This window comes from Gymnoscopelus microlampas (genome assembly GCF_963454915.1).
Source record: "Gymnoscopelus microlampas genome assembly, chromosome: 11".
Taxonomy (NCBI): Eukaryota; Metazoa; Chordata; class Actinopteri; order Myctophiformes; family Myctophidae; genus Gymnoscopelus; species Gymnoscopelus microlampas.
In genome coordinates this window covers 33,149,806-33,164,547 of record NC_139948.1, presented here as the reverse complement: position 1 = coordinate 33,164,547, position 14,742 = coordinate 33,149,806, and the positions used below count along the sequence as shown (strand labels likewise).

General features: G+C 41.4%; 4 protein-coding genes across 5 annotated transcripts in view; 2 read left to right on the top strand and 2 right to left on the bottom strand.

Annotated features, from left to right (window-relative positions):
• Nucleotides 1–55: 55 nt before the first annotated feature.
• On the top strand, nt 56–3,527 carry LOC311056272 (coenzyme Q-binding protein COQ10 homolog, mitochondrial-like; the record flags this gene model as incomplete). Its single annotated transcript, XM_084072768.1, has 5 exons — nt 56–258; nt 703–891; nt 1,549–1,741; nt 2,442–2,543; nt 3,372–3,527. Exons 1-5 carry the CDS (start codon nt 161–163, stop codon nt 3,525–3,527), a joined length of 738 nt encoding a protein of 245 aa, XP_083928894.1. The 5' UTR covers nt 56–160.
• A 562-nt stretch (nt 3,528–4,089) lies between these two features.
• Nucleotides 4,090–14,742, bottom strand: part of LOC311056263 (myosin light chain kinase, smooth muscle-like) — a 29,618-nt gene continuing 18,965 nt past the window's right edge. The window contains exons 17-18 of one of the 2 annotated variants that reach the window (XR_014601864.1): nt 13,298–14,433; nt 4,090–4,128 (exon numbers count right to left, since the gene is read on the bottom strand). Coding sequence is in view for 1 of the 2 variants with exons in the window: in XM_084072748.1 (XP_083928874.1) it covers nt 14,228–14,433 (206 nt within the window). In the remaining variant the exon portion in view is untranslated. Of the gene's footprint in view, nt 4,129–12,240; nt 14,434–14,742 lie in introns of those variants that run through there. The other variant, XM_084072748.1, reaches the window with a different exon arrangement.
• Nucleotides 4,331–6,415, bottom strand: LOC311054709 (myosin light chain kinase, smooth muscle-like; the record flags this gene model as incomplete). Its single annotated transcript, XM_084070713.1, has 5 exons — nt 4,331–4,365; nt 5,506–5,646; nt 5,752–5,839; nt 6,168–6,297; nt 6,411–6,415. The coding sequence occupies 5 exons, from the start codon at nt 6,413–6,415 to the stop codon at nt 4,331–4,333; spliced, it is 399 nt and encodes a 132-aa protein (XP_083926839.1).
• On the top strand, nt 7,633–10,639 carry LOC311056201 (coenzyme Q-binding protein COQ10 homolog, mitochondrial-like). The gene is made up of 5 exons (XM_084072650.1): nt 7,633–7,719; nt 8,194–8,307; nt 8,499–8,691; nt 9,206–9,307; nt 10,500–10,639. Exons 2-5 carry the CDS (start codon nt 8,207–8,209, stop codon nt 10,593–10,595), a joined length of 492 nt encoding a protein of 163 aa, XP_083928776.1. The 5' UTR covers nt 7,633–7,719; nt 8,194–8,206; the 3' UTR covers nt 10,596–10,639.

Sequence of the window (14,742 nt, the reverse complement as noted above, 5' to 3'; positions counted from 1 at the left end):
GTAGTAGGTAACAGGACACCCACACAATGTACATTCCGAACAAACAAAAGCCGGCCGGCTAAAATAAAGAACTGGCTACAGAAGGGAGCCTGAGACAGTCGCTGCGAATACCGCGTTTTTATCAACTTTCTGTGGGTTCTCAATCTTCATTATAGCCGAAATGACCAGCAAAAATACATATCTACTCGTACGGCGGGCGCTTGGGCAGATGTCTGAAATGCATTCCTCCACATTTATCAGAGGAAACGGACCTATCAGGTAAGATTTTGATAATCCGTTCATGTGATGTGATCTATTCTAGCTATTCTAGCCTGCTGGAAATATCAAACGGAAGGGGTCTTAATAGTGCAACGGTATGTACAGGTTGTAGCCGTTATATTATACCTCTATGGTTGTAGCCTTAGATCAAGACTATCGTAGATGTAATTTATTGAGTCTGACTTTTACTTTTGTATCTACGAGAGTCTGTGACCCCCCCCCCCGTCTGTAGCCGATTATGTCGGAAGTTCCCAATGGTCGGTAATGCCGGGGGCGCATCCACTGAAAGCCGGAATTACACTCAATGTAAGCGGGAAGTAAACGAGGGGGGGAAATGGCGGTCGGCCACAAACGGCTCTTCAGGTTTCTTTGCCACCGAAAATCAGACACTAATAATATAATATAATATAATGACACGTATAATAATAATGAACTTGTTCCCAGACACCTGGCTTCCTGTCGGGCCTGTGCTGCAAGGCAGTCTACCCTGTCCAAAGTATCCATGTCATCTGAGCCCCTGTCCCCCATGCTGACCCCTGCCTTCCCCTTCACCATCCCAAGCCGCAGCTTCCTCAACCTGGTTGCTCCTATCAGTGCCAGAAGAATGGAGTTCTCCGAGTGCAGGACACTAAGGTAAGTTCCAACAACTAATACATCCAACTTGACTTGTCTGAATAGCCTAAAAAAACACTGCGCTCTCCCAACATTTAACATTAGGGTCCAGTTGCTGTCATCTCAAAGAAAACGTTTGGCCACTTTATATTTGATATGTATATTATGAACACGTGTCATCTAGAGGAAAGTTTCCTATTATGTTTGATATCACTTTTAAGACTTAAATACTAATGTTATATTTTAACTCATTACTGCCCAGAATTTTTGATGTGATCTAACTGAAGATAGCCCCAGGCCAAGGTGTTGGCCAGCTGGCTTAACTGACCAGCCAGGGGGTCTGTTGTTAATAATGACCCACCTTTTGTGTTGACTCATCTGTTGGGCCCAGCTGTCTTTTGAACCCTAACAGAACACTGAAGATGTGTGTTTACATTAGAATACCAGAATAGCAGAATTCACATACAGAACACTGAAGATGTGTGTTGACATTAGAATACCAGAATAGCAGAATTAGCATGCAGTACATTGCCGGCATAATATGCAGGGAAACAATCAGAGGTTGTCTTTCACTTGTTGGATTCATTTTTGTTTTCTGGCCGACTGACACCAGGGTAATTCCAGGGAATTACTCCAGTGCATATGTAATGTAATGTCTGTTTCCTCCTTTATGTTCAGGTATACTCCAGAGCAGATGTACAACGTGGTGGCGAATGTGGACCAATACCAGCACTTTGTTCCCTGGTGCAGGAAGTCTCAAATCGTGAAGGGACACAACGGGAACGTGCGGGCAAGACTGGAAATAGGCTTTTCCCCAATTGTTGAGCGCTACACCTCTGAGGTCACAACTGTACCTAACCACCAAGTCAGGGTAAGTCCATATTGGTCATGATAAAAGGGGAAATGACTCCACTGATACTATAAATTAGCTTTCTAGCAGTTTGGGATTTTAAAGTGGCTTAGTGTAACAATCATAGTTTGTATTTTCTGCTTTTTACCCTATGCACATGTATGGATAGTGAACCAGCACCATTAGATTAGTGTCATTGAACATGTTTGGCTCAATAGTAATTTAGCTGCAGTGAGAGAATGAATCTCAATCAACCACATTGTACTCCTCCAGAGTTCAAGCATCTGTGTCATTTTAGTTTTTAGTGTTGGCTATTCAAAAATAGCAGATATACTAACTCACAGCGCGTCACTTCGTGCCACACTGCAAGCTTCTACATCTGCTATTTTAAAGTGTGCGAACTAGTGATTTAGAAGGCGTTTGTAGAATCGGCCTCAGGTCTTAAAGAAGCAGTCTAGACCAGGATGGGCTTCAGGCCCTTTAGCCAAATTCCAATACCGAAAAAATGACGCTTGAGTGCATTCCAATCCTGTGAGGCCACCCGGTCGACCACTCCGTCCTCGCAAATAATCCTCGGCTCCTCGCAGGGGTGAAGCTTAGGCGCGAGTGGAGGAAGCGAGGAGAGTGAGCGAGTGACCGAGCTTTGGGGAATGGAATTTAGCTTATGGGTTACCATGTCTGTCAGCCAAGTAATGATGAGTGGACATTTGTTTTAAAACAGGCTGTGTGTACTGATGGATCCCTCTTCAACCATCTTGAGACAATATGGAGGTTTGGCCCCGGACCTAAGGACCAACCAGATACCTGCAAGGTGGACTTTTATGTAAGTGCAAATAAATATAGTGCCCCCCAACTCACAACAGTTTAGCATAACATTGGGATTGTATAATTGGACAAAAACCTCATCCTTGGCTTATGATCTTAGCCTAGTATTGTCAACTGTCAAGGTCACCAAAGGACTCTGTTAATGTTCATTGTAATGAAAGAATGAAAGTTTTTGCACTGTAGAATTCATAAGGGGCATGTGGAACTTGATAGGTCAAATTGAATGCTATTAGGATTAACTTAATTCCAACTCTTACTCTTTGTTCCTGTACTGTTATGAATGAATTAGCCACTGAAAGGAAGTGATATATAAAATCAAATTAGGTTTCATTATATGTAGTCTGCTGACGTCCCCAGATGCCTAAAATAGCTGTCCTGACCACGCAAAGTGATAAGGATCTGCTGTCAGGGACTTGGTGACCTAAATGCTTGGCCAGATCACCCCAGGGAAGACCATGCAATGGCTATACTCAAGTTAATTATTATTATTAAGGGAATTGGTTAATGGTTTTAAAATAAACATTTTAAATTGTTAACCGAACAGTAAGCCACAGACAGCCTTTAAGGTGAAGGTAAGGTTTACATGTATTATCTCCTTAGAGTGATTCTTTGTTCAGATCCCTATTAACTTCCACAAAGTGGTCGCTGGTCTTCTTGGGGTGGTGAGGGTCTGATTGGTGCTTTCATTGCGATTGGTTATAATGGTTGGAAGCCGAATGAAAAAAAAGTTGTACTTTAAGTACCTGCACACAAGACGTAACAATTAAGCATAACCTTGGTGCAGTGACGTACACACTAACACATTTCCACCCTCTGTCCTCTGTAGGTGTTGTTTGAGTTAAAGTCCCCTTTGCACTCTCACCTGGCGACCATGTTCTTTGATGAGGTGATTAAGCAGATGGTCGGTGCCTTTGAGTCGCGAGCAGCCACGCTTTACGGAAGACACCTCCACAGAGAACTGACGAGGAGCCAGTCAACATGAGGAGTCATCGTTTTACCACCCTATGTACCTCTATTTTGGACAGTTATAATACATTGCACATTCCCAGTTTCACCGCCACATGCATATTGTCTTATGCAGAAGACTGGCTCTTATTGAACTTCATCACAGTTGTCTTAACATGCGTTTTGTTTTGGTTGTATTCATTGTTGATGTGTACACAGAACACACTTTGAATTTTAATTATGTATATACCACAAACTTTAATGTATTTACTTACATGTACAACCAGCTCCTTAGTCTTCTTCACATTGAGCTGCAAATGGTTTTGTACAATAATCTCTCAAGATAGGTCCTTCAATGCATTGAAAGATTTTTTTTCCCAAATGGGTTCCCAGATTGTTCGACACAAAGATTTGAGACAAACAAGTTTGTCATTTGTGTTTTTATTAAATCCATGTGGATAATCATTTGCTGTGACATCTCAGGATTTATCAGAGAAAATTCCCCAAACCATAGCTAACTGCCGACAGTAGGGGGCAGTGTAGGTCTATTTCACTCTGGGGAATCTCCGTATGAAGCCATTTCCTGCAAAGACCACTATTATCTATTATCCTGGTAGATCTTGTGAAAGACAGTAACTCTTGTCTTATCCACGTGTACTGTGTATTCAGGAAAATCATATAATCTTCTAACTTGGTACCAAACCTAGTACCTGTAACAATTTCACTTCCCCCTGGCCTACATATATAGCTGTTCAGCACAAAAACACCACATTCCAAAACCCACAGTACTGAATACAATGGCACCTTGCCTCGGTACATGGTGGCTGTTTTCAGAGCCCTTTAATAAGGCTCACACATGGTAAAGTAACATGATGCTGTGTTGTTGCAGGGATGAGGGGATGGGACAGAACAGGATGGATTCATGAATTCAGGTCCATCTGATGCTCTCTTGGATTCTGTCTTTGGAAACTTTTTGCCTTTCACAACCGCTACCCCCACTGCAGAAAAATGTGTGTGTGTGTGTGTGTGTGTGTGTCCTTTCTCAGATGCCCTTAATGTCCTAACCTGTGAGCACTGATGTGGGCTGCACGTGAAAGCCTCTTAGTATACAGTACATTCATGTAACTATTGAGAGATGGACTGGGACGTAAACAGCTACGATCAAGGGAATCTATTTCCATTTCTCAATGATCGTCGACACCTCTCCCAATCCCGTTGTCTCTCAAAGATAACGTGAGATGCTGGTGTCTGTACAGGACACGACTGATATTAAAATGGGCAGCAATGTCAGTCCAATGTTTACTTGGAGGTCCAGGCAAATCGACATCCAATGATAGTGGTTTCTTTTTTGATTTGTGTTTGAAGTTATTAGATTTTTAGATAGGCAATTGCATTTTTTTAGATTTTAAGTTTTATATTGTAATCAGCAAAATAATTCAGTGTTTTAGCGCTTTAAACATCTGTGATCATGTTGAAAGATGAATAAACAAACAATGATGTACTTAGATGTCCTTCTCTTTGCCTATGATTCCTGTTTGTTTTTGTTTTCAGTTGTGGATGGGTTTATTCATACTACAATTTTTTAAAGTAAGTTAGTTGTTGTTGTTAGTTGTATACACGATTACCGTACAACATTCTTGCAACATACAGATTTGATGTTCTTTTTCTGTATAAATAGCACAGGGACACTTTTAGAAATATAATTGTGGGATACACTAATAACCATTGTGTAGGTAATTGCAGAGACCAAGGATAAGTAATCACACACACGCAACATTTAAGGGCAATTTCTTGTCCAAGTTACGTTATTTCTGCATTTGAATGCATTTTAAACCACAGATTAATTTGAAAAATATTTACCAACAAAATTCAAGCATCCATGATTCATTTAGTTATTCAGGTAAGTTTGATTTTTGTATAACGTATACTTATAAAATATAAACAAAGGCAAAATAAAATGTAAAAAAAAATGAACAGTGTCCCAGGAAGAGATAATGGCATTATTATTATTATACCTTGTAGGTGACAGGAGAGACGAGCACTGGAGCCCCGTGTCACTGTCTGATCCTGTAGCGTCTGGGAGAACTGGGGAGCCCCCTGCATCTTAAGTTCCAGAGACTGGAGTGCTTGCTCTGTCTCTGGTGTCAAGGGGCAATCTGGGACAGAAGGAGTATTATGAAAGAACTTTAAACCTTGAAGATGTCACACAGAAAAGTGCAGAGATGATCTGTCTTGCCACAGAGAAAGGAGGAGTTTCTCACCTTCCCCGGAGCCTGTAGGTGATCCATGGCTGTCTCCTTTAGAAAGCAGAGCCATTCTCTTGAGGGCCAGCATGGCCTTTCCTGCTTTCTATATGAGGCAGAAAAAGAAGAGATTGACTTTTGCACTAGAAGATCACAACAATGAAGAGTGGCTAATACCATAACATTCGAAGAAGCAAGCTTGTGGTGAGATGGTGAGAATTTATAGTTGAAAAATTATGAGTGAAATTGAATGATATGAATTCCCTTCCCGTAACAACTACTACTGGTCTAGATGCCCTAGAGGAAAGCCTTTAATTTAAGTCCGCCAACTGCTCAACAGTATACAACAGATGACTGTGGTCATAATGGTCAGTTCAGTTCCCAATATATCAGTAAATAATAAATAAATCCAAGTGCAAAAAAAGCCAGGCCACCTTCCACTTCTGCCTACCGAGGAAGCTCTTCATCTTCTCCTTGGACAGGCTCTTGGTTGTGCCGGGGTCTACTGAGTTAAACATGGCCATCCAGAGGTGAGCCAGGGCTTCCTTACAGGACATCCTTTGTCTAGAACCAGAACACAGAGGTTTAACATTAATCTTGTTTTGTTTTTGGAGACATTTAGGGCTGTCTACCTACATGTTGCTGATTCAAAGGTTGAAAGCCCGGATATATCCTACCTCATTGGTTCTCAAAGTGGGGTCCGGGGACCCCCAGGGGTCCTTGGAGGGGTATGAGGGGGTCCCCAGCTAAATTTGTTAATATAGTGTCACAATTATTTCAACCACTTTAACCATATTTTATAGTTTGGCTGTTCAAAAATAGCAGATCTACAAGCTCATAGTGCGGCACTCGGTGCCGCACTATGAGCTTAGTAAGGAGGTTAGTAAGGAGGTTAGTCAGGCTCTACCTCTAATAGCCCTGGTCCAGAGCCTTAGTGAGTTCTCAACGCTCTGGACCAGGGCTCTAGCTCCATGTACATACTGTATGCGCTGCACAGCTCAGAAGCACATGTTGCGCACTGGCAAATGCATCATGCAAATAACTCTGAAACATGCCTCTGAAAGACAATATCAAACAACAATACATATATAAGCCAGTGAACCTGAGTGTCCTCCTTGACAATTTAGGGAAGGCTGTAGCACAGAACATAGAGGCAAAATTTGAACAACTGAGAGATGGCAGAAAAATTATTAATTGATCTATTCTGCGGCATGCCTAGTCTTCAACCTCCTGACATTTTCACACCTACCCCCTTCTGCATTCTCTTCCCTGGCTTCCGGTTACTAACTGATGTTGATGACCTACAAGGCAATCGTGGGCATGGCACAACCCACCTCCAGGACAGATCCACCCCTACACCCTTTACCACTCAGATCTAACACAGGACATCTGTCCCTCCCTTCCATATGACACCGTGGCCAGCAAGTGTCCTGGTACGGGATTAAAACACTTATTTATTGAAAAATAAATAGACTAATACATTGCACAAATACTCTGGACACCTACATTTGGGGCAAGCGGGTAAGCACCTTATATTGTACATTTGTACATGTTCGGATAAATACAGGCTTTACTGGTGACATTCCAGGGCAAACTGGGGGGCGGTCAGACATGTAAAAGTCAGACTTGTTAAAATACATCTACGATAGTCTTGATCTAAGGCTAAGGTTTTACCACAAAATGCAACGAAATTGATTGGGGAACCAAGTCAATTTGTAGTTTCCATTATTATATCTGGCTCTTCAGGTTTCTTTGTGTATTGTCACTGAAAATCAGACTCTAATTGTTCTAGCCTTGCCAGTTAAATGTTTAAGTCTTTTGGAGACCCCTGCTGCACACTATATTCTTTGTATGTTGATTTCCTAGTTTCTGTGTGACAGGAAGTGATTCTTTGTAAACTCTGAATATGATGTGTGTGTTCCAGAGAAACTTAATCTGTCAATCCTTTGTCATCCTTCTTTCATAGCCCTTGAGAAGGCATTGACTGTAAGTGCATACATTGTGTAGTGATGTACAGTATCTTTGATATGAGCACATTATTTTGACCAGATTTATGTTGGATGATGTTTGCTGGTTATGTAGCCAGTTGTGGAGACTTACCTAAACATGTGTGCTAGCATCTGTCTCTGTTGCCATGTATTGCAAGGATACAAGCTTTAATCCTCACTGTAATGCAACCTGCGTTTGTGCATTTATATTTCTGTGATAGTGTTCAGTCATTTGACTCCTCCAGCAGTTTTGGTTGGTTTGTGTTCACAATATAGATGGTTGCTTTGTATTGATGTAATACTTACCTTGTTCATACAGTATTACCTGATGTAGCTGGGTTACATTAATATTGCTATACTTACTTTGCCTACATACCTATGCTTATGTAATGCCGTAGTTATGATGTTATGGAAATTATACTTACCACTGCTATTGTACTTGTGTGTATTTTACAGTTTCAGTTTATTTCAGTTTATTTTACAGCATGTCGTGGGACTCGTGGACCATCCCCTTCCTCAACCTGGTTGCTCCTATCAGTGCCATAAAAATTCAGAATTCAGAGTTCTCTGATTGCAGGACACTAAGGTAAGTTCCAACAACTAATACATCTAATTTGACTTGTCTCACTCTCAATAGCCTAAAAAACACTGCCCTCTCCCAACATTTAACATTAGTTTTTTCATTTTTGTTGTCTCCACCAGGGTAATTCCAGGGAATTACTCCAGTGCATAATGAACAATGGGGTGGCTAATGTCTGTTTCCTCCTGCATGTTCAGGTATACTCCAGAGCAGATGTACAACGTGGTGGTGAATGTAGACCAATACCAGCACTTTGTTCCCTGGTGCAGGAAGTCTCAAATCGTGAAGGGACACAACGGGAACTTGCAGCCAAGACTGGATATAGGCTTTCCCCCCGTTGTTGAGCGCTACACCTCTGAGGTCACAACTGTACCTAACCACCAAGTCAGGGTAAGTCCATATTGGTCATGATAAAAGGGGAAATGACTCCACTGATACTATAAATTTGCTTTCTAGCAGTTTGGATTTTAAAGTGGCTCGGTGTAACAAGCATAGTTTGTATTTTCTGCTTTTTACCCCATGCACATGTATGGATAGTGAACCAGCGCCATTAGATTAGTGTCATTGAACATGTTTGGCTCAATAATAATTTAGCTGCAGTGAGCTATGAATCAACCACATTGTACTCCTTCAGAGTTCAAGCATCTGTGCCATTTTAGTTTTTAGTGTTGGCTATTCAAAAACAGCAGTTATACAAACTCACAACGAGTCACTTCGTGCCACACTGCGAGCTTGTACATCTGCTATTTTAAAGTGTGCGAACTAGTGGAAGGCATTTGTAGAATCGGCTTCAGGTCTTAAAGAAGCAGTCTAGACCAGGATGGGCTTCAGGCCCTTTGGGTTACCATGTCTGTCAGCCAAGTAATGATGAGACATTGATGAGTGGACATTTGATTTAAAACAGGCTGTGTGTACTGGTGGATCCCTCTTCAACCATCTTGAGACAATATGGAGGTTTGGCCCCGGAGCTAAGGACCAACCAGATACCTGCAAGGTGGACTTTTATGTAAGTGCAAATAAATATACTGTACGTCCCCCAACTCACAACAGTTCAGCACATTGGGATTGTATAATAGGACAAAAACCTCAGCCTTGGTTTATGATCTTAGCCTAGTATTGTCAACTGTCAAGGTCACCAAAGGACTTAATTGTTAATGTTCATTGTAATGAAAGAGTGAAAGTTTTTGCACTGTAGAATTCATAAGGGGCCTGTGGAACTTGATAGGTCAAAATGAATGCTATTAGGATTAACTACGTAATTCCAAATCTTTGTTCCTGTACTGTTATGAATGAATTAGCCACTGAAAGTAAGCGATATATAAAATCAAATTAGGTTTCATTATATGTAGTCTGCTGATGTCCTAAAATAGCTGTCCTGACCAAGCATAAGGTGATAAGGACCTGCTTGACAGGGACTGGGGGACAGGGACAAAATGCTTGGCCAGATCACCCCACGGAAGACCAGGCAACGGCTATACTCAAGTTAATTATTATTAAGGGAATTGGTTAATGGTTTTAAAAGAAACATGTCTGTGTGGAGTTTGCATGTTCTCCCTGTGTTTCCTAGGGTAGGTACCCTCACAAAAACATGCAGTAATCCTGGTCACTATACTGCCTCCCCCTGGCCAGCCGGGGCGCCTGATGGAGGGGAAGGGAACTGGTTGGAATAACGTGTTCCTTCCACACGCTACGTCCAACCAGGGAAACTCTCCCCTGTCAGGTGACAAGAAGGTCAGTTGGCTCTCATGCATTGAAGGAGGCATGAGCTCGGCCCTGGCCTCCCTAGGTTGGCAGAGGGAAGGTAGTGCCCAGGATTACATAGACAATTGGCACTGGGTGTAAAAAATAGGGTTACAAAATCGTGGGATAAAAAAAATTAAAAAAAAGAAACATGTTAAATTATCAACCGAACAGTAAGCCACAGACAACCTTTAAGGGGAAGGTAAGGTTTAAATGTAGTATCTCCTGAGAGTGATTCTTTATTCAGATCTCCTATAGCTTCCACAAAGTGGTCGCTAGTCTTCCTGGGGTGGTGAGGGTCTGATTGGTGCTTTCATTGTGATTGGTTATAATGGTTGGAAGCCAAACAAAAAAATGTTTTACTCCTATGTACCTGTACACAAGACGTAATAATTATGCATAACCTTGGTGCAGTGCCATACACACTAACACATTTCCACACCATCTGTCCTCTGTAGGTGTTGTTTGAGTACAAGTCCCCTTTGCACTCTCTCCTGGCGACCAAGTTCTTTGATGAGGAGATGGCCAAGGAGAGCCATGGATTAAGCAGATAATCGGTGTCTTTGAGTCGCGAGCAGCCAAGCTTTACGGAAGCTCCTCTTAAAGGACGACTTCACCCCTTTTCAACCTGTCTTCATATCATTGGTCCTCACTAATATTCATGATAAAATGGTACATTTTTTTTCTACTTGGTCTGTGTCTCAGAGGAGCGCTGTGGACAGTTCAGAGTCCCGTCTACCAGTGACATCATCAATGGAGAATCCAAGCTAATAGAAACTGTAGGCTTTCTATTCCTGGAATGTTGCAATGCAATAAAAGAAGCCATTGTTCTCGTGTTAATAAAAATCTAAATAAAAAATGTGAAATCTTGTTGGAAAATAAAATCATGCCTAACGATGATGTCACTGGTAGACGGGTTTCTGGACTGTCCACAGCCCTCCTATGAGACACAGACCAAGTAGATTTTTTTTTTACCATTATATCATGAGCATTAGTGAGGACCTATTATATGAAGATAGGTTGAAAAGGGGTGAAGTCGTCCTTTAACTGAGAACCAACGCGGAGACAGTTTTTGTTTTTGAAATTTTTAGGCAAAAATGTAAAACAGCACAGTACATTTAAAATACTTTGTCTAAAAGGTCCGTTCATAAAAGTTGTTTAACCCTGTCTTCTACCCTGAGCCAGCCTAGGCTGGCAAAATGGGTGGGAGAAAGGTGGGTCATGGGCCCCAGTCTGAGGAGTAGCCGAATCAGTTTGTTTTGGGAGGTTTAAAGCTTAGTCTTCAGTGACACTGAGGTGTTTGAGTACCAAGAGGTGCAAGCATAGTCAAAAGGCTCTAAATCAGGGCCCCTGAGAGGGTCCTGAGGGCCTGAGGGTTGACAAAAGAGGAAACTCTGCCCACAAATCTGGTTCTCTGGTTTACTCTTTTGACCACCTTTGTAGCCATGCTTTCACCTGTCAGGTATTTGTCAAGAATACAACCCAAATGGGTAATCTCTTCTTTGCTAGAGATAATTGTGTCATCGACTTTGACTTTGAAATCATTCACCTCTGTCTGAGGGAATGTTTGGTCTGAGGGAATGTTTGGTCCCAGTCAACATGAAGAGTCATCGTTGACTTTGACCACCCTACATTCCTCTATATGGACAGTTACAATACGTTACAAATTCCGCCTTCCACCCCCACATACATATTGTCTTATGCAGAAGACTGGATCTTCTTATTGAACTTTATCACAGTCGTCTTAACAGGTCTTTTGTTTGGTTGTATTATTTGTTGATGTGTTCACAGAACACACTTTGATATTTTATGATTTATAACTTGTGACTTTAAATGATTTACATACCACAAACTTTCATTTATTTACTTAAATGTACATATGTTTTTGGGGATAATTATATAAGAAATAAATACATTTTCATCAGTTCATGTTGTTCAGTTGATCAACCACACAAGGACGCCATAGGCAGACTTGATGGGATGACGTTTAGTGATGGCAAATATGATTTTATGAATGATGTCTCTGTTTGGGGTGGACTGTTATGTACCTTTACGTTTGGTCTGTTCAGGGAGAGATCAGCTAAACTTGAGCTCCTTTCTCCAGCACTCTAAATCCTACAGCAAAGACAATTATCTTACGCACGTGTGTCTCTTGACGATAGTCTCTTTTTTCAGTCACATGAGATGGTGAGAGAGGAATAGAATAGAAACACTTTATTAATCCCTGAAGGGAAATTAAGAACCACAGGCGCTCTCATCAGCAAATCACATCCAAGGCAATAAATAATAAAACGTAAGATAAAATATATTAAAACAAGTGAAGTTGCACATCTGTAAGCCTTTTACATAACTAGCATAAGCTTGCACACTACGTCAATCCACTGGATTAAATGCCCCCTAAGTGTTATAATGTAAAGTTTAATGGCCGATGGTAGGCATGACCTCCTGTGCCTCTCAGTGGTACATTTTGGCATAACAAGTCTCTCACTGAACATGCTCCTTCCGTTGACCAGTTCTTCATAGAGAGGGTGGGAGTCATTGTCCATGATGGCATGGAGCTTGGACAGCATCCTCCTCCCAGACACAAGTGCCAGGGAGTCCAGCTCCACCGTCTCTGGCCTTCTTAAGCAGCTTGCTGATTCTGTTGGTGTCCACTGGCCTCAGCCCGCTGCCCCAGCACGCCACAGCAAACAAGAAGTACCACAGTCTCATAGAACATCTTCATCTTTTTTTCAGACATTGAAAGACAGCAATCTCCTGAGGAAGTAGTCGGCTCTGCCCCTTCTTGTACAGTACATCCATGTTTTATGACCAGTCCAGTTTATTATCAATGTGTACTCCCAGTCCAAGTATGTGTACAATACATCCTCAACAATGTCCACACTAACCCCATGGATGAAAATACCGGTCACCGGTGTCGTCTTCTTCCTCCTCCGAATCTCCGATACACAACCAGCTCCTTAGTCTTCTTCACATTGAGCTGAAAATGGTTTTGTACAATAATATCTCAAGATTGATTTTTTTACCAAATGGGTTGCCAGATTGTTTGACACCCACAAAAGGTTTGTCATTTGTGTTTTGTTTTAGTTTTTATTAAATCCATGTGGATAATAATTTACTGTGACATGATCATCTCAGGATTTATCAGAAAAAAATCCCTAAACCATAGCTTACTGCAGACAGTAGGGGGCAGTGTAGGCCTATTTCACCCTGGGGAAGCTCAGCATGAAGCCAGATTTCCTGCAACGACCACTACCTACCTATTATCCTGGTAGATATTGTGTTTTCAAGATCATATAGTCTAACTTGGTACCAAACCTAGTAGCCTTCTTGTGGCAATTTCACTTCCCCCTACATAGCTGTTCAGCAGCTCAGCACAAAAACACCACATTCCACAACCCATAGTACTGAATACATAAATATTGTATGCTAGTCTTGGTGTATGGTCAAAATGAGGGATGGGGATGGGACAGGACGGGATGGATTCATGCATTCAAGTCCATCTCCAGCTCTCTTGGATTCTGTCTTTGGAAACATTTTGCCTTTCATAACTGCTACCCCAGTAACCCCACACTGCAGCTGGTTTCTGTGCAGGACACAACTGACATTAAAATGGGCAGCAAATTGCAATGTCATTGCGCTGTTTACTTGGAGCTCCAGGCAAATTAACATCCAATGATGTACAACACTTTGATGTTTTTGTTTTAATTTGTGGATGAGTCTTTAAACATGCAAAATCTTAGCTGAATGGTTTATTTATACTACAATTTTAAGTAAGGGAATGAGAGGGTATACATGATTAGGCTACCGTACAACATTCTTGCAACATATACACAAATGATGTTAATTTTCTGTAGAAATAGAGCAGAGACACTGTTAGAAATATAATTGTATGGATACACTAATAACCATTGTGTAGGTGTTAAGTTCATTCATAATGTACATTATGTCTATACATTTTGGGAAAAGTACAAAATGCATAACTATTTCATGGCTGAATTTCTGATGTAGCTACAATTTACACCTGTATATCAGAGTGCTGCGGTTCACATTTGTATTAAAGTCAAATATAAGAAATGTACAACAGAAAAACGTAATATATTCCACAATCCCTAGTGTGTCTATGAGTGCATGATGCATGTCTGCATTATGTACTGCTATATCCATTCACAGTTACGATACATTTTTACTGTTTCACAATGACTTTGGCAGAGCAGACTGCCTCCCCCTGGTCATTGGTGGCTTTGCAGGTGTAAATATTGGCATCACCAGGGTCCACCTGGGCCAGGACCAAGGTACAGTGCCCATCATCCTCGTACTCAATCTGCACTCTAGATGATTCAACCATAGGCTGCTCCCCACACAGCCAGATCACCTCTGGGTCCGGGTAGCCTGTCAAGACAGAGGGGGTGGCAGAGTTACAAGTTACAAAACAACTGTTGAAATGGAGCACACAGGTAACCCACTCAGTGCTGAAACTATGACAATTTCATCACAAAAGATGCGTTTACTTCAAGGACTATTAATGGTGGTCAGTCATGTGTAGCCCATTGAGTACGACTCATGGCAGAATTACTGCCAACCATTTTTCAAAGTATACCATGGTTTGTTTGATTTTAATATGGCAAGAAAATCTAATTAGAGACCGAGGAGAAGTAATCACACACACGCAACATTTAAGAGCAATTTCTTATACTATTA

What these genes read in the sequence shown, in the direction of transcription:
- LOC311056201 (XM_084072650.1), top strand. Translation starts at nt 8,207, where the DNA reads ATGTCGTGGGACTCGTGGACCATCCCCTTCCTCAACCTGGTTGCTCCT. An exon ending in TCTGATTGCAGGACACTAAG is followed by an intron (nt 8,308 to 8,498) that starts GTAAGTTCCAAC and finishes CTGCATGTTCAG; the next exon opens with GTATACTCCAGAGCAGATGT. An exon ending in TACCTAACCACCAAGTCAGG is followed by an intron (nt 8,692 to 9,205) that starts GTAAGTCCATAT and finishes GATTTAAAACAG; the next exon opens with GCTGTGTGTACTGGTGGATC.